Below are 26811 nucleotides of genomic sequence, written 5' to 3' on the forward strand. Positions count from 1 at the left end.
CCTACCCCAGCTCCACTCAGTCACCAAGCCCATCCGCAATCCCTCCCTCTGCCATTCCCTTCAGACCACCAAAGAGTAGACTGGCAATCCTGTGCCACCTTCACCCTTACACACCAAGAACACAAGCCACTGTCGTCATGCTCACAACAGTAGGAAAGACCTTTTCTTCTGTGCCCCAAGGACCACAGGTGTGCCTGCTTTGGCAATGGTGCCACAGAATATCCCAAGTAGTCAGAGACACTGTATAGAACTGTTAATATTCTCTCGCTTTCCTGATGCTTTAACTTGCTTGGATTACAACACTGGCTTTCAATTTTTGGACATCCCCACCTGATACACTGTTCATATGTAGAACTCCCCTACAGCCCCACTGTCTCAGGTATCTGCTGCCCAAAACTATGCCAAAAAAACACAAGAATGGACTCATCTGCCTCCTCGACTCCCTTTCCAAGACCCTGGCCCATGAAAATTCCTGACAGGCTATTTAGGGCAGCGTGTTGTTACTCTTGCTCCTCACGGTCTGCTCCTGAGAAGCTATTCCTTTTAACAATCTCTCTACCTGTACTGTAATCATACCTTTGTTTTGATGTGCACACAAGCTCTGTGTGGCCTGGATCCACCCAAGGACTGCAGGAAAATCACATTCCAGATTCCACACAGGAGTTTAGCCCTCTCCATAATATTTCTGGTTCTGATCTAACTGAGACTGGTATTACAGCACTGTAACTCCATCAACTTCAGCTGAAAGTGTCTGCTCATGCCAAATTTGATTTGGTCTGCACTGAAACAAAAACAAATCAACAAACAAGCTTAGAGTGAGAAATACAGAGTTAGGCTTCCACGGCTCTTTAGAGGTGATCCCAACCCTACCCTTGCTCATTTATGTGCCTCTGTTCCCCCTTTAAAATGAGGATATTGACATCTCCCCATTCATAAAATGAGGTATTTACATCGTTATTTGTGAAGGGGTGTACTCTTTGTACTTTACCCAGAATACGTAAAGTGCTATGTGACAATACTGCTCCTCCTGATTTATGCCAGGCTGCGAGAGACCACAATCAGGCTTTGCTATTATTTTTCTGATGAATACGCTACATGGAAAAATGCCTGATATAATGATGGCTCAAGATTAGTGATGCAGGTTGGTTTATTTAAAGCAGTAACATCAAAGCAAAAGGTCTGCTGATTCAGCTCATAAAAATCATTGGTGCATAAACCCAACAATAATATCAAGAAAGAAAAGGGGAATGGACAACTGGGAGAACAGGAAAGGAAAAGGCAACCCAAACCCATCAGAAGTACACACAAGACAGACAGTCTAACTCTTTCAAGAAGCATTTGCAAATACCCTCGTGCTTAGTGGGGAGAAAGTCTACGTGGAAAAAAAATCTATGATAACTGGAGGGACACGGTATTAAGAAAAGGCATCTCTCTTCCATTTATCTATCTTTGATTGAAGCTTCTGGTCCAGCCAGCAGCTTGGGAATGTCTTCATTTACAATATTCCTTCCTGAAATCTGAAAGCAAATTGAAATGGAGGTCAGTACCTGAAGAGAGATTTCAAACCATCCAAAGCAGCAGACTGTAATATGGTCTTAGCTATACAGTGACAAGTGGCCATTTGCAGTCAACCATGTCCCCAATATCCTCTTAATAAAGCCCACAGTGAGATATATTGTGTATAAATTATTGCATAGATCATCTCTGCTGAATGTAGGCAAAAATATCATGAGAACTCTATCAAGAACAGCAGGTCTAAGGCAACCCATGGACTCTCCAGACCATTCCCTTCTTGACAGCATTTCAGTCACACTTATTATATTCTAAATTCATATGAAAGGAGTCATGGAACCTAACAACTTCTTACAAGTACTGACATGAGTGTGACTATACAAACTGAGGTGTAATGCTCAGGATTAGTAGTGGATAAGCAAAAGGAGATTCAGCCCCTAGGGAGGGAGAGTTGTTTGCTTTTGTTGGATGAAGCAAGTGACTGCCCATTACTCATAAATTAATTCAACTCAAAACACTGTCTCCTGCACAGTGTTTTCTTCCCAAACATCATGCCAGGACATTTTTGAGATACATCTCCCTCTGAGGTTACAGTACAGAATGCACTATTCCAGCCCTGCAAGGCATTCTTTTTCCAATAAAGAAAAATTCTATTTGTGCCATGCCAAAAGTTTTTAAAAGCCTAATCACTACTTGCATCTTGTGGCTCCATGATGAAAGGATAGGAAAGGAACTAGCTTCTCATTCCTGCTGTCATTTGTCATGATGTTTATCATTCCTCATTCGGCTGTGGCTTGGTCAGCTCACTGCTAAACTGTTTTCTTCCCTCCTCCCTCCTTCAACCCATCAGAATGTTCCTACAGCCACCAATTAGGGTGAAGCAGGTCATTATTACCTTTGTCTAAATCAATGTTCTTTGCTGGGAAGCTTCTGGCTTGCTCAGCCTTCTCCTTCAGGATGTTGTTTTTGTAATCTGTGTAAGGGAGGAGTATAATTCAGATAGCCATTAGAACATTAAAAAAAAAAACAGAGCTTTACAGGCAAGGTGGACATGTGATTAGTCCTTCTTTGAAGTACTCTAGGCCTGGCATCTCCAGATCTCTAGGAGTAACTCATGGAGTTACTCAGCCACTCAGCAGGAAAAGGAAAGCTGCTATGACTTCATTTTTACCCCTGGCACTAATCAGTTATGCATACTTTAGTTTCCTACTCCTCATAGGTACCACAGATTCTCCCAGTGCGTAACAAAAAGCCATGGATTATCTATGTCAAGCTCACCTGAAGATGATTGATGCAGTTATTCAAAGAATTTGCTCACAGGGGAGCTCCCCTGAGGCATACAGAGAAGAATTTGTATTGTCCTGGTTTGCAACCCACCCTCTGCAACTCCTTTGTTCTTTACTTCAGATTTTGTATCTGCCTCTTCTTTACTGGGGCCCTTACAGCAATTCTGTAGCTTGGGACCTAAAGTTTGTCAGCTTGTTCTTTTAAAGGTTGTACCTTTACTGGGGGTGCACGGGGGGGAAGGACAGACTCAATTGTTTCCTAGTTTATCAACAAGTTCACTGACATATGGCAAGCTGCAGCAGCTATGAACTTCACATCATGGCAAATCTTCAAGTCTTCAGGAATCTCAGTGTAGTGCAGACAAAAGGATCAGTTTTGCTTTACAGACAATCCACTCCAAGTCCAAGCAAGATTCTGATCAATTACTGACACAATAAACTCCAGGCTGCACCTTCAAGCTCTAGTAAGGAGCAGCATCCATCTTCAGGAATATTGTAAGTTCCCCAAGTCAGTCAACCACAGTTAATACCAACTTTCAAGAGAGATGATAAGGTCAACAGTTAGTACTAAAGAATGTTGATCTTTTTTTTTTCTCCAGATGACTCACTTTGAGCTAGTTTTAATGTAGTTTATATGAACGATGATATTCATATTGACAAATGCTCTTAGTTTCCTGGACAGGAGATTCTGGACAACTGCTTTGTTGATCCTCTCCTCTATACAAACTGCTTAAATCTGAGGAGTCCTCTTCCCTAAATGCTGCCTTGATCTCATTCCACATTGTTTTGCACTCACTTGAATTTGGCTTTCCGGTGCACATCAAAGAAACCCAAAAACTCCAGGTGAAAAAAAAAGAAGCTGTGCCCTCATTACTGACCAACCTCATCAATCAGCCTCTAGTTGAACTCAAAAGTCAGGACTGCCCTCTCCAGCTGCACTCCCCCTGCTTGCACTGACTTGTGGGTTGAGATTGTCAAAGTTACCGCTTAAGATAAGGAGGTTAAGTAATTTCAAAATAAGCATCTAAATGCCATTAGAAAATCCTCAGTTATAACAAGTTTTGACCTGGTTTGGAGAATGGTTGCTAGTTGATGCATACCCAGTCTGATGTCTTCACTTTTGTATTGAGTCAGATCTGTTGTGTCAACTGTAAATTCTTTAAGATTTACATCCTTCCTGAAAAAGGAATAACAGTGAAAAATGGTATTATCACATCCTTTAATAACTGGTTCCTTTCACACATTTTCATGAGAGCTTTTCTAATACTACTTTAGAAAATTTAATTTATCTTGTTTATTTGCTATATATACAGAGAAAAGTTGGAAAAAATCCATAGAAGATTGCATTCTCTATTAAGTACCAGCAATTTTCACAGCAATTTTTACAGAATACTTTCCAGTTTCTACCAGGCTTCCCTGGAGAATGCATGACAGACACATAACAGTATTGGCAGCCACTGTAGATGGGTGCTTTTCCTGCCTTTGCCCCTAACCTATCAAACAGATTTCAGAAGGTCATGCTGCTTACTAGTGAATCTGGTTCTCTTCTCTCTTCCTTTTACTGTCTCTTCTGTTAACACCTTGAGATCTCTGGCTAGCTGGCTCTTTTTTGTGTTTGTCTGTCCAGAGCTTAGAACAATGGGGAGTCAATCTGTACTGGAACCCATCTTTTCCACTTTTGTAATAAAACATAAAGGCACCGAGCCACGCAATCTTGGCCCCAATCTCACAGTAGAGTTTACAGTAGATCTGTGCACTACTCCTTTACCTCTAACTCCTAATGACATCTCACAGAAACATGATCTGTGAATCAGTTCTCAAAGTATAATGAGAGGAAATGCAATTGCCAAATCAGCCCTACAAACCATTTTCTCTTTCCGTATTTTGACAGTGTGGAAGTTGCTCCCCGATATGCAATCATTATGCAAGTCTCTATTCCTGGGAACATTACACTAATAATGACTAGAATGTAAAGCTGCAAAAGAATTGGTGGAAAGCAATGAATAAACTCTATCAAACAGCTTATGCTTCATGTGGCTTTACTTGTACTAACCAGATCCTCAGCTGTTTTAGGCACTTAATGACAGCTGAGACTTGGGGCCCATAAGTTCATTGTTATGTATTCTAATCACATATAGTAGACCCTGTGTAATTATACTTACTCTCCGTGTTTCTTCACATTGTATTCATAACCTAAACAGGGAGAAGAAACAGAATGAGCAGTTGTATCCAGTCCAACCTCTCCCTCCCAGACAACAGTGATAACAGTAACACCTAGTACTTATTCACAGTGCTCCTTATCATGACGCTTACAATGAACACTTCCACAATCCCTCCAACACACAAGAATTCATGTGTGTTCCACTGCCACAGGGAGCTTCCTTTCCTTTGCTCGCCAGCTTTCCAGTGGTTTCCCCAGATCTATAGATAATCAGCCACGAGAAACTACAGCAATTAACTTATTTCATTTCTTTCCACCTCCCATTTATTACAAAAATATTAACCGCACGTGTCATCTCTTGTGTGCTGGCGCTGCACTTGCCCACCCCCAGTTCGTTGCTTAGCTCTGCATCCACCACACGCTACAGACACTGGTCTTCATCAGCATCCCACGTGCCACGTATCTAACTACGCCCCTGTCTCACCCCACCCTGCACGGAGTGATGATTTCAGGCTCCTCTTTTCCATCCAAAGGCCAGGGCCAGGAGCCTGTCCCCTCTGTGACCATAAAGTAACTTCACTTAAGTCACTGGAGATAGCCCCATTTTGTGTTGGTGCTAATCTCCTGACATGTAAATAAGGATGAACGTGGTACTGCAAAGAACACACCAGAAAACAGACATTCACTGGTATTTGCTTTTTGTGTGGCATCCAAAGCTATTTGTGTGGAAAGTCACCAAAAGACCTCAGTGTCCATTTATCTTATTACACACAGAGTCACCCAGCACGGACTTAGACAGCCTAGTTCCCAAGGGATGCATGTGGGCCTTCTGCTCTAAACAAATTCCACTTGTAAAGAGCAACTATCTAGCGGTTCTCATTTTCTTCTCCCTTACAACAGAGCAACTCAGCAAACCAAGGCCTGGAAATTTTTACACCACACTAATGAATCTCTCTTGGCATCAGCACCTGCAATGCCTCCCCACCGCGTAGGTCGCTGGTTTTCCAGGAGAGGATCGCTGCCTTCAGCCTTGTGCTTTGCAGTAATTATTTGCAGAATCAGCTCTCCTGTCATGAGATATCCCTGTAAGCACTACAGGGCTGCTCTTTTCTAGCACTTACCTCTCTGCCGGCGCTTGCGGGTGACGAGGACAACAATGATGAGGAAGACAATGAAGAGCAGCAGAGTTGCCAGGATGTAGCCCAGCTGCTGGAAGAAGTGCACCCGGCTCTCAGGGATGATGACATTTATTACATTGTGGCCCCTGACAACATTTGGATCTGATGGCAGAGGAAAAGGAAAACAGGCTGATAATTGTAATTGGTGTCCAAAGCAAAGCACATTCAACACGTGGGCCCATATGCGGACCCAAAAAGCACGTTCAGTGAGAAACTCTTCAGAACTGCATGAAGCAAAGGACAAATGGCTGCTAATTTACAACATTCTGCACCTTTGTCAGATGGAAAACGGCTGTGCTCTTCACAAGACCATTACACTTCCCAAAAGCACAAAATATTAATTGTGACTGCCGCACACTCTCTTGCTGCTGCCTGGCTATCAGCATGTTCTTGCAGAGGGGAAGTCCAGACAGAAGCCACACTAGACAGCCCCGAGTCCTTCCGCAGGGTAACACAACCCTCCTCTGGGTCCCTTACAACACACACACCACATTGCTTCGGCTCCAGACAGCTAAAGTATGAAGCAGCCCCTCCCTGCCAAGGGTTATAATTTACAGAGTGGGAGGAATTTTCAATGCCAAAGAATGAGTTTCCTTTTAAATAAAATAAAAATCAATAAAATAAATAAAATAAAAACCCACAAAGAAAAGCCAAGATTCCATTCCATCTGTGGGTGCAGCAGCATTTCAGTTCTGCAGCACAGGGAAGGGTAACTCAAACCTCTTACGTGGAACATTTTTGTAGATCTCAAATAAATAGGTCAATGTTTTACACATATAAAGAGGAAGCGACTTCTCTGCTTGCAATAGTCAGAGGAGTGGACAAATCCAGCCCAGGCACAGACAGCAAACCCGTAAGACACACTGTGCTCGGGGAGGCTTTTCTCTTCAAAACAGAGCTGACAGTGACACCTCCCCCTGACAAGGAACATTCACAGAGCACCAGACAAGAACCAGTACCAAGTTTGGGCCCACCATTCTCTTGGGAGTTTAACCCTGTAAATTAGTCTAGGGGAATAAGGGGAAAGATGGGGGAAAATATCCTAAATGCCACAGTACCATCTAACAGATGTGTTCTAACACGAGAAATATTGACATTTTTGGAACTGCTGGCATGGTGACCAGTTCCAGTTTGTTGGGTAGTTTGTTTCCAGTATTTAAAACCACCAACAATAAAATCTAATAAGATGATAGCAGATTGAAATAAACACTTTGAAACCAAAGATGATCATTTGCTAATGCTAACAACAGTCCTAGAAAATCAAGAGGTTTATAGCATGTGCTCTGTTCCGCGAGCTCAGCACTCCACCCCAGCAACTCTCCACCTTTTACTGGCATTGCTAGATGCTGTGTGCTTGCTGGCTACAGTGCTGAAAACTCCCATGTATTTTTCATCACAGCTAAGCTAAAAAATACCAAACCAAAAAACCCACTTGCAAAGCTGCAAATGGTATATGTGACAGTTCTATCTCAGCAAATCTCTGGATCATGACGGGCTTCTCCAGCAGCTGCCATAATGAGATGGTAGCCACCGGAGCAGCTGTTGACCCAGAAGTCAGCAAACATAAAACGCATTCTGTTCCTGCCTTTTTGCTTTCCCACAATACTGCGAGATTGGGTAACATTGGAGAGGTCACTGTAACAACAAACAGTGGAAATACATTCAATAACTTTGGGTGTCCTTGGCTTAATCAAGTAATACTAAAAATACTTGTCATACTAGTGTTTTGATAAAGCATCACTGATGGACTTCAAAGTGCCATCGCTGGGAAGGCAGTAGACTATATCCCACTTTATAACTAAGGAAACTGAGGCACAGAGTAATGGTTGATTCAATCGCACCCAGGAGATGAATGGCAGCCCCTAGAATAGTATCACCAGGTAATATTCCTCCTCATCCTAGTGTTATATCAGAATTTAAGCTGAGGCCATGAAGGTTTATTCTGTAACCAAGATCTGATCTTTCGGTGTGCCTCAACATGGCATGCCCATCTGCCTCCATTTCACTCCCTCGATCTGGTTTAACTAGTGGAAAATAAGTTAGAACAGAGGCGCCTGCACATTACTTTACCAAAGCTTCAAGGGTCACATTCTTCTGCTGGGAAAAATGGAGAGCGCTCTACCAAGAGAGCTCACAAATGCTGGGTATGTATGTGGCCCATCTTTTTTTCAAGGCTGGCAAGGGATTGAAAATAGTTTAGCAATAAGCATGAGACGCAACAGATTCCATTCTTCAATCACTTGCTCCAAAGCAAATGCAGAGTAAAAATGCACTGAACTCGTGGACATACACCACATTTATACTGCTGAGACTGAGAGCAGAATTGAGCTCATGCTTATATTCAAAACAGGATGAAGTTTCCTGTCTGGAAATGGCTCCGGGCCTTGGAGCTATGCCAGAAACTATAGCTGCTTGCTGAAAAAGCTCATTGCTTTGCTTTTGTTATCTCCTGATGTTTCATTTTGGCTTTATGTTATACCCCCAGAAGAATTCTATACAGTTTTTCATGGAATGGGGCAGAATCTCCGTCTTTCCTGCTATACACAAATAGGGCATGTCCCAGCAGGCTCCTCAACAGCAGCGGGTCTGAAAAAGGCACTCCGGATGTCTCCGCTTCTTTCACATTCCCATCAACTCAGCACATTTTTGTGTGTGCTGCTCGCAGACCAGCTGAGTGTTCACTGCCCATAGGGCACAAAGCTCTTCTAGGGTTGTTCTTTTTGACAGCAGAAATAGCTTTTCTCAGGAAGGCAAGTTCCTTCGGCACTGAGGGCACTACTGCCAAACTAAGACATCCCCAGCAGGTTAAATTAGTTGTAGGTTCTGTCTAACTTCTGAGCAAGTTGGTAACTATTCAGCAACAAGCAGGACAACATCCAGAAAAGAGAGGAATAAATTCCTGGGTGGGCAACTCTGAAAACAAGATCTAGTTTCTATCTGCATAATGTGATCTGGATAGCGCTCAAGGGCAGCAAAAGGGCTGCGGGCAGGGAGACGGACATTTGTATATCCTGGCCTCCACGTCAGCTCAGCCCCAACAGCCGCCTCTCCTTAGTACTGCCTGGGTTTTCTGGACACCAACCTTAGTCCCAGGGGGGAGGTTTAGGTCTCTGTGACTTGAAAAAGCCAATTGCTAGAAAAGAATAGACCTATTTAAAAATGTATGAAGCATGTCAAAATTCTGTATTAAGCAGCCAATAAATATTAAACCACAATGAATATTTTAAAATGTTAATAAGGAACTATACCCAAAAGACTTAAAAAAATATTAAACTTGGGATTTTAATTTTATTTTTCTGCTTGAACGAAGCATGATGGTTTTGAGTTTGGACAGGCTGTCAGATGATAGCTCACTGCAGTGGAAAATTTGAAAATTGGTTTAAGACAAAAAAAAAAAAAAAAAAAGCTGAAGGGTGGAGGAAAATTCCTGGTGCTTGATTCTGCACAATCTGGCACCTTGCACAGCCTAAACCCCCATGCAAGGGGGAGAGTAACGCTTATGATTTACACTGGTGAGAACAGTGGCGTGTTGTAATAGCAAAGGCGGAGCAGAATCAACCTCCACCCCATACCTTCTCTAGTTACATTAAAGCCATCAGGAGAGGAAGCCTATTAGAAAAACAGCTTGTTTGCCTTAGGGCATGTCAACGTTTCAGAGCAGAAAGGGCTGCAGAATTTTCCCTGGAGCAAAGAAAACAGAAGCTGGACATGATGTCACTACAGCACTGCAAGCAGGGTAATTAACTCTGATGGGTGGGAGACTCCACTTCTGCTGCAGCACAGCGTTAAAGCAGCTCCACAGGATCCTCACCAGTATTGCTAAGCATGCAGCTCCAGGTACAACGACTAATGGCAATAGCTCAAGCAACCAAGCCCCGTACACTGGAGCCATATACTGGCAGTGAGGGAAGCAAGACCTCATCTGCTCTTCCAACCTTAAGGGCAGGAATAGCCCCTGGCTCAAACGTCAGAAACCTTCATAGAGGAAACCTCAGTGTTGCTCTAAGTGGCACCTTCACTTCAGCAGTGTCTATGGTACTTCTGCAGGGCACAGGTTTGCCTTAACCACGCTCCCTCCTGCTGGCACTAAGTGATCCCTGCAGGCCACTGGGGAGGGACAGAAAAGGCAAGGACACTTTGGCATTTGCAGCAAAGGCCTCTTGAGGTGATGAGGGGGAGTAACATGTCATATTCCTGTCCCGTGGCTTACTGAGCTCTTTAGAGCTCAAAGGTGCAACTCTAGATACTTATCTCTTCCTCAATCAGGAGGACCACTTCCAGAGGCCACTTACCTATGGCTGGGGCAATGTTGTGAGTTGTGAGGTTCACCACCTTCTTCTCTCTCACTGGTTCTGTCACAGAGACTTGGTAGATCCTGCGCTCGTGCAGGCCACAGTAGTGATGGTGCAGGTGGCAGGAGTAAGTGCCTTCATCTGCACTTTCCAGCTCTGAAATCCGCAGGGAAAAGTCACCCAGTGCAAAGGCTGTGTCAGTGATGTTCATCTTCTGACGAATGAAGAGAGGTCCATAAGAACGGCGCTCGCCAGAGGCGTACAGATCAATGAGGCGGTCAGCCCGGTCATGAGGAACCCCTGGGGGCTGCCTGTCCCAGTGGACCACTTGTTGTTCCTCTTCACTGTGCCGTTCGGTCCAGATGTGATTATGGTTCACACAGGGGAGCATCACTGTGCTGCCTTCTAGGGCAACAATCACAGGCTTTTCCCCATCCCAGTACTCATTCGCATCCTCAGCTGTGGAGGAGACAATAAAAGTTGCACAGCCATGTCACGTGCATCTTTACATACTTGCCCTATGCTTAAGGACACCCAGGCACACCTAAGGTTGCTGTCAGACCCTGCAATCCTATAGCACATTCCCTCCAAAGATCTTGAAGTGCCACAGGGGTAGTGTGCCTTGTTTACACTTACTTCAGCAGTTTGTAAAGATATGCACCTCTATCTTCTACATCCTAGGTTAGTGCATTAAGTGGGACCATTTTCTTTTCCTTATAACTGAGATTTAATCTCTTGCTTCAGTAAGCAGGAAGCGTATTCTCTCTGCAGACTAAGAATGGAATGAGAACAACAGATTTCATCTTCAATATCCTGTATCCCAATTCTCCAAGCAGGAAATGCTTTTCTACCCACAAATGCCCTAATTACTGGAGGAGTTCAAGAAGCACTGGTTTGTATTTTATTATTGAAAAGGAGTAACAGAAGAACCAAAACACAGATGAGCAGACTGGGACCTGCCTGGGTGTTTTTATTGCATAGAAGCTGTGAGAACAGCAGCAGAAGAGATGCACTTCCCTACTATCACATCAGCTCCAGTAGCTTCACTTGTGTGTTATACAAAGGTCAATTTAAATGACACGGTAGTGATGCACATGTGGTGTGGGTGGCACACACTGCAGTTGCCAACAGCTCTTAGAAGCTTGCTTTTAGAGCTGGAGTTGAGGTGTGGTAACTTGAGGAGGCTTTTTAACTACAGGCTTCTCAGGGTAAGCTCACCAACCAATATACAAGGCAGATCTTTGTGGCTAACCTGAGTGATGATGGATTGTTACTGCTGGAGCAGTAACGGGACAGCTAGCTAACTGGGTTGCCTAGCGTAAACATTTAACTTAACAGGCTCCATGCATTGTTTGGCATATGCCAAGAAAGGAGAGAGGTTTGTAAATAAACGCATTGAATAAAATTTCTGAAACTCAGGGAATCTGATGGCAAAGAGCATTGTGAGCACCAATTTCTCCTGATACTTTCCAAGCCTCTTGTGGCATCTGTGCCCTGAACCTGCAACTGAGAAGGCACAAGTAAAACCCTGCATCCACACTGTTCTTCTCTGAGACTCGCAGAACAGCATGCAAGGCCTACCGTGAATCAGCGTACAAGCCCCACTGTGAATTCAACGGAATCCTAGTGGCCACTGGACTCCAGTTGCCAGACCAGGTCCCTTGCAGAAAGGAACACCAAGCTGTCTGCCACACCTACCTTTCTTGGTGATATCTAGTTGGATTTTCACAGTTTCATATAAGTGGCAATAGTGATGGTGAAGATTACAAGAATACGTGCCTTCATCACTCTCTGCAACATCTAGTACAACAGGGAAGAGAGGGGACATTGAATGTTTCACCATTGTCTCAGCATAACTTTTGCCATTTATACTGTTTCCCAAGTGCTTGTACGGATGCAAAAGGGCCTTTACGTAACTTAGTTCTAACCCATCCTTATCACCAGGGTGGGCTAAACAGAGAAGAATCATCTCACCTGATATAGTAATTTATTCAGTTTATTTGCTTTTGTGCGGAACGTATTTGTATTAATAGATGGAAAGAGAAAGCCAATTTAAGTTTATCTAAGAGCAGGCATAGGAAAAAGTACAATCTTGGGTTTATAGTTCAGGAACTGAAATACAGTCAAATGTCCACAAGAAGCCCAAGTGACTTTCAGGCAATGTGTTGTTACCAATTCTCTTTTAATTCTCTGTTTCAAAGTGAAATAACACATTATTGCCAGTGCTTCAGAGAACCTCATTAGACTGGTATTTACCTATTTATTTACAGCAAATCCTCTGTAAAATAGCCATTTTCACTGAAAAACACAAAGTTAATTTAGCCATGCATCCTCCATTCTGCAGATAGCATAGGGCGAAAAGATCCTGTTCTGTACCTTTGATCACCAAGGAGAAGTTGCCATCTGTAAATGCATTCTGGGGCATGAATATCCTCCCTTGGTTGTAGGAGCTGTATACACGCTGATCTCCAGCTGAGTACATGTCACATAGCCTCTCCATCTTGTTATCTCCATAGTACTTGCTGTACACGTCCCAGTGGACTACACGCTGGCGGTCGTTCAGACGATCCTGGGTCCACACCATGCGGTAACTCTTGCAGGGCAGGACAGCCTGTGACCCCAATGTAGCACTGATATTTAACACTGACACTACAACACTGTCTGGGTTTGAGGCATCAGCTGGTACTGAGAGGCAGGAGCAAAGAATAAAAAACAGAGTTACCAGGTTAATGGCATGTGAAGAAGACACTAGAATAGGACTCAGACCTGTTCGAGAATCTCTGCACACCTTTCACCCAAAAGAAAGTAACTTTCAAGACCAACATAGAGCTCTCATGGAGAAATACAATAGAAAGGCACTTAAAAACACCAATTTCATTAAGTTAAAGCAATGTCTAGAATGGCTGTTATCAGAATCATAGATTTGACCTGTTCTACCTACCCTTTCTAATCCTAACCCCCAGTTTAATCAAAATTTAGAGGCACTAGTTCATGGGATGCATGGTTCATGTCCATGGAAGTTTGCAATAAAACCCCCATTGCATGGAATCAGGGTACATCTCATTTCTACTCATGATCACAAAAACAGGCAGATCACAAAGTTGTCACTCACCTGAATATAAACAAACAGAACCTGTCAAAGCAAAAAAAAAAAAAAAAGTGTTACTGACAACAAAAGGAAGAAAAAAATACAAATACACTCATAGTCAGCAGCCATATCCTCTATTATTATTCCATCTTTTCCTCCCTTCTCTGTTAATATATGTATTTAAAATGTGTACTGTGATTAAGTTGAGAGGCTCAGACCTTGGTTGGTTCATGCTGCAGCAGACACTGTACTCTTACAACAAAAGACAGTGCCTGACCCAACAAACTTAAGCTTAAGAGCAATGAGGGATATGCTTAGCCCGCAACTAAATTGTGTACAGCCCATGTCCTTATTCTATACCAGCCACAGATTTTTTTTCCACTATGCTATTCAAACATTACACCAAAGGTGTCTGTCAACGCGTCACCCACAAAAACTGCCTGAAAGTTCTCTTCTGCTCAAGATGAAACTATTTAACAAATGCTGTGCAAGACAAAAACAAGAACCCAAGGAGGAAGGAGCAGGCGGGGGGAAGGGAGGTGCCAGTATTATCTTAGGATCTGATATTGGTCCTGCATAAATAGCAAGGCACCAGCAGACACAGTAGGGCAAGAACAATTCATAGAACCATAGAATGGTTTGGGTTGGAAGGGACCTTTAAAGGCCATCTAGTCCACCCCCCCTGCCATGAGCAGGGACATCTTCAACTCAAAGTTCTGTCCAACCTGACCTTGAGTGTTTCCAGAGATGGGACATCTACCACCTCTCTAGGCAACCTGTGCCAGTATTTCACCACCCTCATTGTAAAGATTTCTTCCTTATATCCAGTCTAAATCTACCCTCTTTTGGTTCAAAACCATTACCCTTTATCCTATTGCTACAGGCCTTACTAAAAAGTCTGTCTCCACCTTTCTTATAAGCCCCTGGAAGGAGCTACAAGGTCTCTCCGGAGCCTTCTCTTCTCCAGGCTGAACAATCCCACCTCTCTCAGCCTGTCCTCATAGGATAGATGCTCCAGCCCTCTCATAATTTTTGTGGCCTCCTCTGGACTTGCTCCAACAGCTCTGTGTCTTTCCTGTGCTGAGGATTCCAGAGCTGGACGCAGCACTGCAGGTGGGGTCTCACCAGAGTGGAGTAGAGGAGTACTACCTAGATGTGACCAGTTAAAACCATGTTGATTTCTCTGCTGTTTGACTATTGTGAAATTAACGTGTCGTTTCTCTTCCCCAGCAGATACCCACATCTCGGTCAACTTTCACTGTGAAGGCATAGGCCTGAATAGACTTGGAGACACAGCTGAGCCCAGTTCATTTGCTGGGGGTCAGAGCTGCCCAAGTAGAGGGAAGTGGATCCACACTGCTGATGCACTAGATTGAGGGCCAAAAGATAACTGTCACCTCCAAGACTCCAAATCACACTCCTATAAAATTGATGGTGGGATTAATGCGTTGAGGGAATTCTTGTAACTCTGCAGGATGCTGAGTCTATCTGCCAAATGAGCAGTGATGTGACTTGGCTGTTTCGCTTCACGCTCCTGACACGCACTGTTGTCAGCACTCTGCTGGGCAAACACATCCTTGCTTTGGGAGCACACCCCCAGCGTCTCTCCCACTCCCATTCCGGGTCTGCACAGTTAACACTGTCATGCTCTGGATGCAACTGCAACTCTCTCCAACTCATATGACTCAGATCTGTGCCCGAAAAACTTTGCAAGAAATGAACGAATGCCTTTGTTTCTGCATTTCTCTGGTTGAGTCCCTCCTGCTTTTTGTGTAGGAGGGGTCTAGGAGGTCCCCTGGCATCATGCTTTGAGAGCACGATTCAGATTCCCAACACAATGATATCGTTCATCTCTCAAACCAGTCAAACCCAATGGGTTCCAGAAAGATCATTAGATGTTTTGTCCTGCTAATGTCATGGGCATAATGTCCTCCAGACAAAGCCTGTGCGTTTTTTTCAGCCCTGGAATTTATGCATTTCAAAAGAGAATAAATTAACTCCAGACTGGGGCTATTTTAACCACACCCCCAGTGCATGGGCTCAGAATAAACTCTGTTTCCTTTCCTCTTCCTATCACAAAACACTGGCCAGTGACACCAGAAAACAAAAATGAGCAGCACCATCTGTTGAACTGCCAGTTCACAGACACCCCAACTGTAAGGGTATTTTTCTAGATTTATAATCTCAGCATCACAAAAAAAAAAAAAATCTCGTACTGCTCTGGATATAAGAAAGAGACATCATACACAAGACATTATAATTCCATCATTTGATGGTGTCTCCTAACAGGCTGCAAAATGCTTGATGGTAAAATCCAATAAGCTGCCAGCCTCTGCTCCTGGAAGCCCGGACTTTGATTTCGCTTAGGACAACAAAGGAATGACACAAAGCTATTTTACAGCACCAAATGAGCCTTCTCCAGGAGAAGTTGGTCTCACTTGCGACAGGACAGCCAGCTCGCAGCACAACAGCTTCCTATTGTATCAGTGTGACAAAGCATTGCCCATGTGTCTGAATTGGTGGTGTTTGCCCTGTGGCAAGGGAACACAGTATCACAACATGAATGGCAACTTGCTTGCTAGGGAGTGGTGTCTATGAGCTGGCTGGCTGCACAGCCAGCGCTTCCAGAGCCTTGCATTACTGCTCATTAACAGCAAATTCATTTGGTGCTACAGAAACATCCTCTCCTGGCTCAGCAAGAGGAATGCATTCACTTTTCTCCTTTCCTCTTGCAAGTTAATGTAAAAAACATTGAGCCCAAATGCAGCATCATAAATCTAACAAATTACAAAAGTATTCACCTAAGTCTTCCAGTATGCTCCGCTCAGCAGCCTGTCGCAGCCCTAACCTAACAATAGCACTAACCCCTAGTTTTTTATCTTTTAACTGGCCTTACTGGCATGGTAAGGACCACCCAGGTCCAAACTATCCCACTCACAGGGGCCTTTTGCCAGGCTGGGCTGCTGCAGCCCCGTCAGCCAGCTACACGCGTTTCTCCAGCACGCTTCCAAACACAACTCTCTGTAAAACAAGGAAGCAGTGAAGTTGTCTGTAATATAACAGCTTTTAGGTAAGAAAACCTTATGTCTTGTAGGTTTTGACAGGTTCTGTTTCCCTTCACTGTTAAAGCTTTTGCTAGCAGCTCCCTAAGAGGCAGGGCAGGAGCACTCTTGCTCACTTGACAATTACACTCCAGGGTCTTTCTAGGTCTTCCCCTCAGTGACCAGGAGATGTTGCTTCCTGTTGGGAAAAGGGAAGAGTCTGTTGATGCCTTGCTTGCATTTTACCATACTGCTATTTTGACCTGCTGAGTGTTGCCACACAAAGCTGAACAGCACAGGGTTACAGTGACATTCTACACTAGAACAAAACCCACCCAAGATGAAGACATAGTTGAGTAGCGTGTTAGAGCTCAGCACAGAGACAAGACATGGAAGAGAAAGGGTTTTTCACTGCTGGTCTACGCACACTCACAGATCCTGGACAGAAGCTTTGGGTCTGAAGCCTGCCCTTGGGCATCATTCATAGTCTCAAAGTGGTAGGTGCGAATATCAAAAAGCAGCCAGCAAGCAAAGTTCTAGAAGAGAAAGCAAGCACAAGTCTTTACAAGAGACACGGGAACTGCACAAGACAAAGAAGGAAGAACTGACTGTTCTGATTGCCCAGCAATGCTGGAAGTCAGCACACATACATCAGGTCATGGATTAGATTCAAATTTATATGAGATGGCTGTAAATGAGATCATTTAGAAATCTAAGGAATCTGGAATGTCTCTGATCTCTTGTATGCCTGGAGAAAATGGAATTTAAAACAACTGACCTTCAATAACCTGGACATAGAGCAGAAGTTAAAGAAGGAATAAGCCTTTTTCTCTTTTCAGTCTCCTCCTCTCTGCTCTTAAGACCTAGTTCTGCTATGTGAGACAAGCAGAGCAAACAAGACATATCCCCCAGCCATGCTTTTTAAAGTTATTGTTTGTATAACATGGTAGCTACTGAAGAAAGGCAGAGATATAGCCATAACCCAGCAAAGTTGACAGCTTATGAACTACAGGATCGGAGTAAACTGGAAGCAGTTATTTTGGTGAGTCACACTTCCCAGTCTGCAACTGCAAAAATCAAGGAGTATTTATGTACATAGTGAAAGCTCAAACATTTGTAATCACAGGAGTCCAGGACCTGGAGCTTCAAAACCCACCAAATACCGTCATAGTTGTCAACACTGTAGCTTTCATTTTAAAATTTCAAATTCCATATGATGGGTAATCACTTTGACCTCTCTCTATGTGATGTACCCACAAAAAAACCCCAGCAAAATCACATCTATATGCTGTCCCCTGACATGTTCTGTGCAGACTCAGCACGCCTCTCAGCAGGATCCCAGAGGTGATCTGCTGGTCCCACAACACAGGAAGAGGAAAGCAGCCTGCAAAAATGTTTCCTAATCCCTTGTAAAAGGCAGAGCCAGCTCTTACTTCTTGAATCCCATCCACTTTTCAAGTAAAGAATTAAGCCACAAAAACTGCAGGCAAACTGGAAGTAAAAGCCTCAGACTCTGAAAGACATCTTACATACACACAGCTCTCTAGGCAGTGTCCCTGGAGCAGTTCAAACAGGAAACTGTCCCTTGAGTCTTGCCTGAACAATACCACCACTCCTCTTCTCCTGGAGATAGCTGCTGCCAGAGGGTCTTCTTCACAGGTAGATGCACATGCTCATGAAACCACTAAGTTCCTGTCTCATACTGGAGGATGAAAGACTAGCAGAGCAGAAAAGAAAACTGCAAACACCGTAAGTGGTAGCCTGAGTGCCAAGAGGCATATACACTCCAAGGGACATGGCAACACCATCTCTACCTGCAGTGCTCCTGCTCAGCTCAGGAAGAACCTCGCCATTGATGTCAGCAGAGCAAGGATAAGCTGCCTGGAACAGTGCCTTACAAGACAATAAGCATCACTGAAGTCCAGACTTTAGCGGTGGGCAGGAAAGAAAACAAACTAAGAAGTCACTGTAGAAAAGAGTGTCAAAACCCACCAGGCACATAGGTTGAAACAACCGTCTGTGAGGCTGACACTCTGCTTGCCTGACTAAGCTCAGCTCATTACTCCTTTGCACACCTTCTCCAACATCTCCTGGCCTGTCTCAGCCTCTATTTTTCTTTTGAAAAAAGATAGAGACATCACCTTTACATTAGGGGCACAAAGAGATGGTCCAGTCCTAGAGAAAGGACACAATCTTCGTTAAAACTGTATGTGTCAGATTCCTTATTTCTCCCATAAGTCCCATTGTCTATGCAGTGGATTTAATGGTCTCTGTAGAGCCATTACACAATTATTGCAAAAACAGCAGCCTCTGCTACCAAGCTATTTCCAAATCCTTTTGGAGAATGGCAGTGGCTCTTTAGGGAGCTGACCCAGCGTCTAAGAGACCATAATAGCTTATGATGTAGTAACATCAAGGTGACAGCTACACAAAATGAGCTCGGCTTTCTTCAGGCCTTTTTTTTTTTTAAACCCACTGGACAGTAACCAGGAATCACATCTGGGCCCATCTCAAAGAAGCAAAGGAAGAAGATCATGAGCAACACAGTTCCACCTAGACATCTCCCATATACTACCTGCCCCTACTGACCTGGAACCGCAAAACTAAGGTTGTCAGTAAAACAAGGTTTCCTTTACAAAGACAACTGATGGTTGAGCCAGGCTTTGAACGGGGTGTTTATCTAAGTCTCTATGTTTGTTTATTTTTAAAGGCTTCCTGGGACAACTTTCTCAACAGCAGAGTCTTCTGCTTTCAAAAAGGACATCAGGACTAGAGAGCCCTTAACCACTCATCTGGTCCCAACAATTCTAACACCTCACTGCAGGTAGGAACATGCCCATGGATCGGCAAAAAGCAAGAATGTGCTGCCTCAGCAGAAAGGAAAAAGCTTTCTGTCTGTACAAGAAATCAATCGCCATCTTGGCCACTGCACAATCAGGATCCCTCACAGATTTGCCCTAACTTTCTCACAGACAGTTCAGCTATTTGCACAGCTTTATAAACCCTCCTCTGCTTTGTGTACTTCATGTTGGCTGTAGGCCCACAGAATAGTTTGTAGAGCCATTCCAAACACAGTGCTGTTCCTCCCTGCAAGACATTAACACTTGAGGGTGTGGTTCCTCGCCAGAAGGGATCATCTCAGCAAATATGGAATGGCACAAATTTCCTCCTTTCTCCCCTTCCCACCTTCACTCATCATGTTATAACCTGATTTGTGTGGGGATAGCAGGACCCAAACATCAGGGCTGCCTGACATACAGACAGTTATCTCTCCAAAATACACCTGAAAAAAGTCTGTCGGAGATCATCCATCCTTTGGTGGGATACTGTTGGCTCTACATAGTTCCCTCGACTGCTCTATAGCAACCCAACCTGCTATTCCTGCCTGGGGTGCTCCCCAAGCTCTGCCAACACATTAAACCACGCTGGGGAGTAGCTGGACTGGTTGGTGCTTCTGAAATACAATATGCGGCCTCTCCTCCTTCTCCAGGCTTAAGCCACCCCCACACACTAGTTTTCTGAGCCACTTTAACCCTTCTGCCCCTATGACTGTTCCCATATTTTGCTGTCTCCTAAACCTTGCTTGAGGCATTGCAAAACTGGGGATGATGTGGTGACATGGAAACTAGATTAATTATGGACCAAACTGAGAACTCTTCATCTTACTCTATGTACATACTGAGGCATTTTAGGAGACTGCGGTAGCTAGCCACAGCCTTTCATTAACAGAGCTGTGAAGAGCAGGGGGGTCACCGGTCCCCAAAAAGCTTGTGCTCCTCACTTCCTACTGTCAGGACCCTGAATGAAGTCTCTCCGTACTGTTCTTAGAGCTGCAATTGGTCCTTTGCTCAGAGGTGCCTTCCTTAGAGCCCAAAGTGCTGCAAATGTGGATTTGCTGGGGTTTGGCAATTAATCTTCAAATCTTCTCCTGCCATCCAAGCCTTGTTGGGGTATTTCTGTTTAGCTTGGGGTCAGGTTCTCAGGACCCTGAATCTGCTTTCAGCTCTCACAGAAAACTCTGTGATTATGGAAAAAGGTATAAGCCATTCTGTTATTGTAAGCTTATCAGACTTGTCCTCATCCCCTTCTTGCACCTTACCCAAAAGTGAATTCCTATGTCTGTGTCTTTATGCTGACAGGAAAAAAACCACCACCACCACTTTAATTTTTTCCTCCATCCTGAGCACACACACACACACGTACCAGCTGTTTCTGCCTCTTCAGAAATATAAAATAACCTCGGATCATGTAAATCTGACTCTGTAAGCTTTACTGTACTCAATTCAAGCTTATTCTTTTAGAATTTGCTGATCAATGTAACTGATAGGAAAAAACAGATTGCACAAACATGCTGAATGGAGTACTGCTTAAACAACCTCAAACATTTCTCCATTTTCTCTCCTTTCGTCTCCAAAAAGCATGAGAAATCCATGAATCCCTCCCCTCACAGACGAAAACACAGCTAACTTAGGAATCTCAACAAAATCTTACAAAGTTCAAAATCTTCTAGCTAACCTCCAGCCCCATCCTCTGTAGTTGAAATAAAAACAAGTAACATCATGCCGATCAGCTAGGAGCTTACTTTGCTGAAGCAAAATCTGCCACAGAAGGAGTTTTGCTAGTTGCTTCATTTCTTCAGCTTCTCCGTGTTTTCGTCTCTCTTGAAAAACAAGTTGAAGACTTTTTTTTTAACCTTGTTTTTTTTTTTTTTTTTGTAACTGGAAAACACTATGACCTCATCAATTTACATCCAGAAAGCTGTGGACAGCAGCTCATATTCTGCAGAATTACTCCACCTACAACTTCCAATTCCCCACCTCCCCACTCTGCTCTCCCCCTACACTCACACTCCACCTCCTTCCTTTCCCTAACGCTTTCTGCACAATTACTACGAACACCCACTCTTCTCTTTCCCCTCCCTCTGGGACCTTCTGATCTGCCCCTGACTTTGATGTAAAAGTTTGATCGGGTAAAGTTGGTTCCACACAGCTCTGGGCTCGCAAAACAATCTTTCTCCCTCCCCCTAGGGATGGAACTAATTTTCCTTGTGCTTTACTTGATCCAGCTGTTCCTTCCTTTGTTTGACACTCATCCAGCTGTCTGCTTGAGACTGGATTTATTCTGTTGCCTTCAGTGGTTTTTTGATCTTTGTCTCCTCATATGGTTTTACTTCATGCTCAAGCCTCAGAAGACAACCTAGAAAACAATATTTACTCTGTCCTGTGATTTGTAAGGAAGGGCTTAATAGCAGCTATCTTAGCAAAAGGATAATAATGACAGACTGAATATGTGGGAGCTTAGGGCAGTGCAGGCAAAAGAGCCTAGAATACAACTAAAAGCCCCAGAACACTGCAATGTGGGGAACAGGTTTCCCCATCACAGAGGCCAGAACACAGAAAGCTGGGTCAGATTCAGAACTTCTGCTTTCAGCCCTTCATTCAAGAACTGAACTACACTAGTAGTTGCTTGACTGGCAGCAAGACAGCCAACACACTGCAGTCACCTTAATCACAGAAGACCTGATGCACTGCTCCTCTTCTCCTTTGCATACTCATAATTCCAGCCCTGATAACAGTGCTGAGACACAGCAACAATGTCAAGCAATTACTGAATTTTCATCAGTCTTTGCTCAAGGAAAAGACCTTTAAATTACATTAACCAGTTCCTAAAGCCTGTACGATGTATTTAGCTGTGTTTATACAGCCCACTTCGCTGTGTCCCACAATGATTAACACAGTCAGCTGCTCAGAACAATCAATGACAAACAGCAGATAAAGAAGCAGCAAATTCTTAAAACTCCAAACACTGCTTCACAAAAGAAATTCCGCATACACCCTTTATGTGTATATACTCACAGACCCATTAAAGTTCAGATTGCCTTAGTTTGCACCTGCAGACCAGAGACAGTCATCATTTTTTCAGCTTAGATGATTACTTCTTTGGATGCTGCAGGATGTGCAGAGGGGACAGACTCCTTAAAATGGCAGGGCTAACCAAGGATGGAATGAAATCGTGCCCCCATGCCACTATTTAAACAGTTGAAACTCTACCAGCCTAACGTGAAGAAGGCAGCCACCTTCACAGGGAGTGGGAACAGCTTAATGGGCTGCTGGCTGAACCATTTAGAACAGGCCTTAAACTGGTTTAAGTTAGTCTCCTCTGCTGACTGTGTAGGTGTTAAGACATTTCTCTTCCACATCAATCCAAGTCTGAGTTCTGAAAAAAGCAACTCATTTCCAGTGGAAAAATTTATTTTACTTTCAAGTGAGACGAGATGCTAAAAGACACTGAGTCAGAGCATTCAACACCCTGTTCCATAAAGCACCTCCGGATATAGGTATGAAAGGCGTAAATGTTGCTTTAGACTTGGAATATGGCTCCATCTGAATCTGGCCTTGTGTATGCCTAACAACCTAATCTCTGTACATGGCTGAATTAGCCAGGAGTCTTTTAATACAAGATTTGCAGGAAAATTACACGTGTATGAAGTCAGGAAATAGTGTAGCTGCTGCTAGTATGTGTTAAAATATGGTAAAGCTTTCTGTTTGGCTGCATTCTGGCATTAGATTATTGTTGTTTATGGTTAATGTTTAGTGGATTTAACAATACAATCAAGTTAGTCATCAAGCGGAAAATGTTGAGGAAAAGAAATTAAAAGTTATCATTCTTATATTTAGTTCTGTTCTACAGATGGACATTTATGTGGGACTCTCATAGGACAGCTTAAACATACAAGCTAGTAGCCTTGCCGTGGCACTCCATGGAGATAAACTTAATTGTCCCACTTGAATTTTTCCTTCTGACATTTTTCTGTACAATCTAGTATACCAGAAGACAGATTTCCTCTACCCCAGAGGGTACTGTGTTTCAGGAAAGAGGAGGGCGTTATAATGACAACAAAACCCTAAATAAATATCTAAATAATTATACTCTGCAACAAGGGAAACTTTGGAAAAATCCAAACTAAATCAGATCAGAACTTCATCTACTTCAGGATCCTGTCTCCAGCAACAGACAGAACCAGACACTTCCAAAGAAATTCCAAGAAACTGAAGCTATTATTATTAAATAATTTGACCATGAAAACAGTCTACTGTTAACTCCAGCAGGTCTTCACACTGTCCAAACCAGATCCAGATAGCCGCTGATTTGTTTCTAGTGAAAAGTTCTAAAATAATCTTCAGATAAGAACCCCACAAAATTTCACTGCAAACATCAACTCTGTCATTTATATTAAGTGGGGATGTTTGTGGGTAATTAGATACATGGAGTCACTCACAGTCCAAGCTCCCACACTCAGCTGAGCGATGTCAATAGCCTGTATGTTCACATGTCCAGTCCAATTATAACCCTAATGCAAAACCATAGGCTTGTCTTTGCAAGCCTCCGGTATTTGCAATAGTCCAATTCCATAACCACCTGCGTGCAGCAGGGGTTCCTACTACACCATGTCCTTAAACTGAGAACCTGCTGCTCGATTCTCAGGCATCACAACAAAGACAATACTGATCCACAGCAGCTGAGGTGCTGGGCTGCTACCGAGCCAGAAGTCTAGTGGAAGAAGGAGCCTTTCCTGTTGTCTCCGTCAGACCACGGAGCCAGATGAAAGGCTCAAATCTGACAGCCTTTTGTTCAGCTGCATCACCAGAACAGAGTCTGGAAAATGTTTGGCTGGGAGGCAAGAAGCTGTTCCCATTGCACAGACAGCAAATACAGCACCCTCTCCTTCCCTTGGTGTCTCTCAACCGCAGGCAGAACCTTCCAGGCTGCAATTCCAGGTTGCTTTTCCACCTTTCTGCCTCCTAGCTTTGGCACTGCGGAGGTTACTGGCTGTTTCTTGCATGACTTCTGGGATGGTTGCAGATTGCTGTGGTAGCTGCTGTCATGAATTGGCTATTTCCTGACTGAAAGAAGCCAAGTTCAGGCTGAACCCACTGAAGTCTCCTAAAGAAAACCACACACTGGAAGGAAAAAGCAACAGCTTCTCTGGGGTTCACAATGAGAGGAGAAAAGGGACACAGGAGGCTATTTCACAGATCTTTGCCTTTTCCTTACTCTCTAATTCTGCACAGTCTCTACTCAGCCCTGTCTTCCTAGAGCTTTGCTAGTCTAAAGAGATCCTGGAAGGGCATCTGCATTAACACTTTTCCCAGTCAGGAGCTGAATTTTTAACTAGATTCTCCACGGAGGCTGGCCTGACCAGTGTTCCCTAGCCGTTCTCCTTCCTCATTCCCACAGATATTTTGGGTATTGATTCTCAAAACAAGAAGCATCCCTTAGGTGCCCACTGTGGCATACACAGCTGTCCACCCTGACCACAAATCCTGTCCAAAGAAAGCAACTTCATCCATGCAAGGGAAAGGAACCTTCCAGCATCAACACAAGTGTTTTTGCTTCCTGGAGCTCTGCACCTGCCATCCTCATCACAGATCAGGCTAGCAGGGAGAAGAAAGGCTCCCATGTTTCCAGATTCACCCCTATTTCAGCTATGAAATATATGGTGATATGAAATAGATATTTCAAATGCTGATGACTCAGGTGGAAAAAAGCCCTGCCCAAAGACAGTGCAGGGGTCACAAGATTAATTGGCTTGTGGGAAATAATAATGGGCAAGCCGTGTCTGCCAGGAAGTTTCCTCTTCCCGATCTCTTCCATTTTAACATTTCTGTTTTCCATGGCTGCAGGCTGCACTGAAAGACCTCCCAATAAATCCGAATTGAAGACCACCAGTCTGGAAAAACTGAGCAAGTATCAGATCGGGAAGAAGGTCTGATGCCAAGAGGTACCCTCCATCATTTTATTGCAATTCTGAGAACCATTAACCCTGGGAAGCAGGAGCAGAAGTGGCCACTTCCACCCCATTTTCACAGCTATAAATATATGTAACATATTAAAAAGGAATGCTCTGTTGACACAAAGATACAAATTACAGTATAAAGCCTTATGAACAGGATTTATCATCACTCCATTGCTTATTACCAACAACTTCTTTAGATCTTTAAATAAAGGACCCATAGTACTCTGCCATGATCAAAGGAAAGGAGAAAACATCTACCGATGAGGAGAAGCAAGGTTAACTCCTAGAACTGAAAAGAAGCAGGCAATGCTACAGATTGGGAATAAAGAGTGATATTTGACAGGTACAGTGGCAAATGTAGGGAAGATCCTGCAAAACCAAAAACATAAGCAGAAATAGAGCTTTGCATGGAAACAGCAAAAGAGCAAAGGCACTACAGTTCAGGGTTAATGTACACTGACACCAGTTATCTTCTAGTAGGAAATGCTCAAATAACCCCTGTCATGCCAGTAGTGAGATCAACCTGTACCACTCAGAGGGATAAATATGCACCCATATTCACTCCCCTCTTTCTAAGAAAGGTCTGGTGTGGGTAAGGGGAGCCTTCAGAGCTGCCTGCTGATTGAAAAGAGCAATGTAACACACAACCATGTGAATTACCAGAGGGTATGTGCTTCCCGGGAGGCTTCATTTGGTTGCAAAGCTTTACTCATTAAAATAAATCTTTCAGCTGCAATGAATCCCATAAGCAAGCCTGAAATAATCCAACTTGCAGCAAGAGCTGTGAACTAAAAGGACAAAACTGAAACCCAACCACAATAACAGGGCTGTCAAGTGAAGCCTGTCATTATTCCAGTGATGTAACAAGCCGCGTACCTCTTACAGACCCAGAATTACAATGTTTGTTCCCTAGCCATAAATGCTAAAGCCCCTGATTTGCCTTCTCTGAAGAGCATATTCAGAATGACAAGTTGAGGATCTGGCCAGGTGTTTTTCTGCTTTACTTTATTTCATTGGAATCTGCTGTGATGACCAGCCTGTGAAGCAGTCACCAAACCAGCAGCAGAGGCAAATACACATGCTTGGTGTATGAGATGGCAGATCTCCGACACCCTTTATACCAGGTATTATAAAACAATATCATGGCAACAGTTAATAATACCCCTGGGACAACCCATTTCCAGCAAAGAGGAAAGTGAAGTCCACAAACCACCCCGTAGCGTTAGTCACCGCAGTGGTCTAAGCTCTGCTATGCCCAAGCACTCCTGAAGCAAAATGAGAGGGTTGCCCAGGAACAGTAAGTATTATTTGGGGGCTGTCCTTTACAGGCAATTCCTCAGCTTCCCATCTTGGATCTCCAGCTGGAAAGCTCTACATGCCTATGTGCCAAAGGCACTGGAGCATAAATTAATTAATGTGAATGTCCAGGTATGCAAGATATTTAGTTAGATGGAAT

At 43.7% G+C, this 26811-nt stretch overlaps 1 protein-coding gene across 1 annotated transcript; it reads right to left on the minus strand.

Annotated features, from left to right (window-relative positions):
* Nucleotides 1-1076: 1076 nt before the first annotated feature.
* On the minus strand, nt 1077-21348 carry MXRA8 (matrix remodeling associated 8). Its single transcript, XM_082493379.1, has 10 exons — nt 21141-21348; nt 13542-13562; nt 12806-13114; nt 12128-12229; nt 10430-10888; nt 6081-6239; nt 4961-4991; nt 3899-3975; nt 2408-2485; nt 1077-1517 (listed from the first exon to the last, which is right to left on the minus strand). Exons 1-10 carry the CDS (start codon nt 21187-21189, stop codon nt 1492-1494), a joined length of 1311 nt encoding a protein of 436 aa, XP_082349505.1. The 5' UTR covers nt 21190-21348; the 3' UTR covers nt 1077-1491.
* Between the last annotated feature and the right edge of the window lie 5463 nt (nt 21349-26811).

Source organism: Vanellus vanellus (genome assembly GCF_965231255.1).
Source record: "Vanellus vanellus genome assembly, chromosome: 20".
In the NCBI taxonomy this organism is placed as follows: domain Eukaryota; kingdom Metazoa; phylum Chordata; class Aves; order Charadriiformes; family Charadriidae; genus Vanellus; species Vanellus vanellus.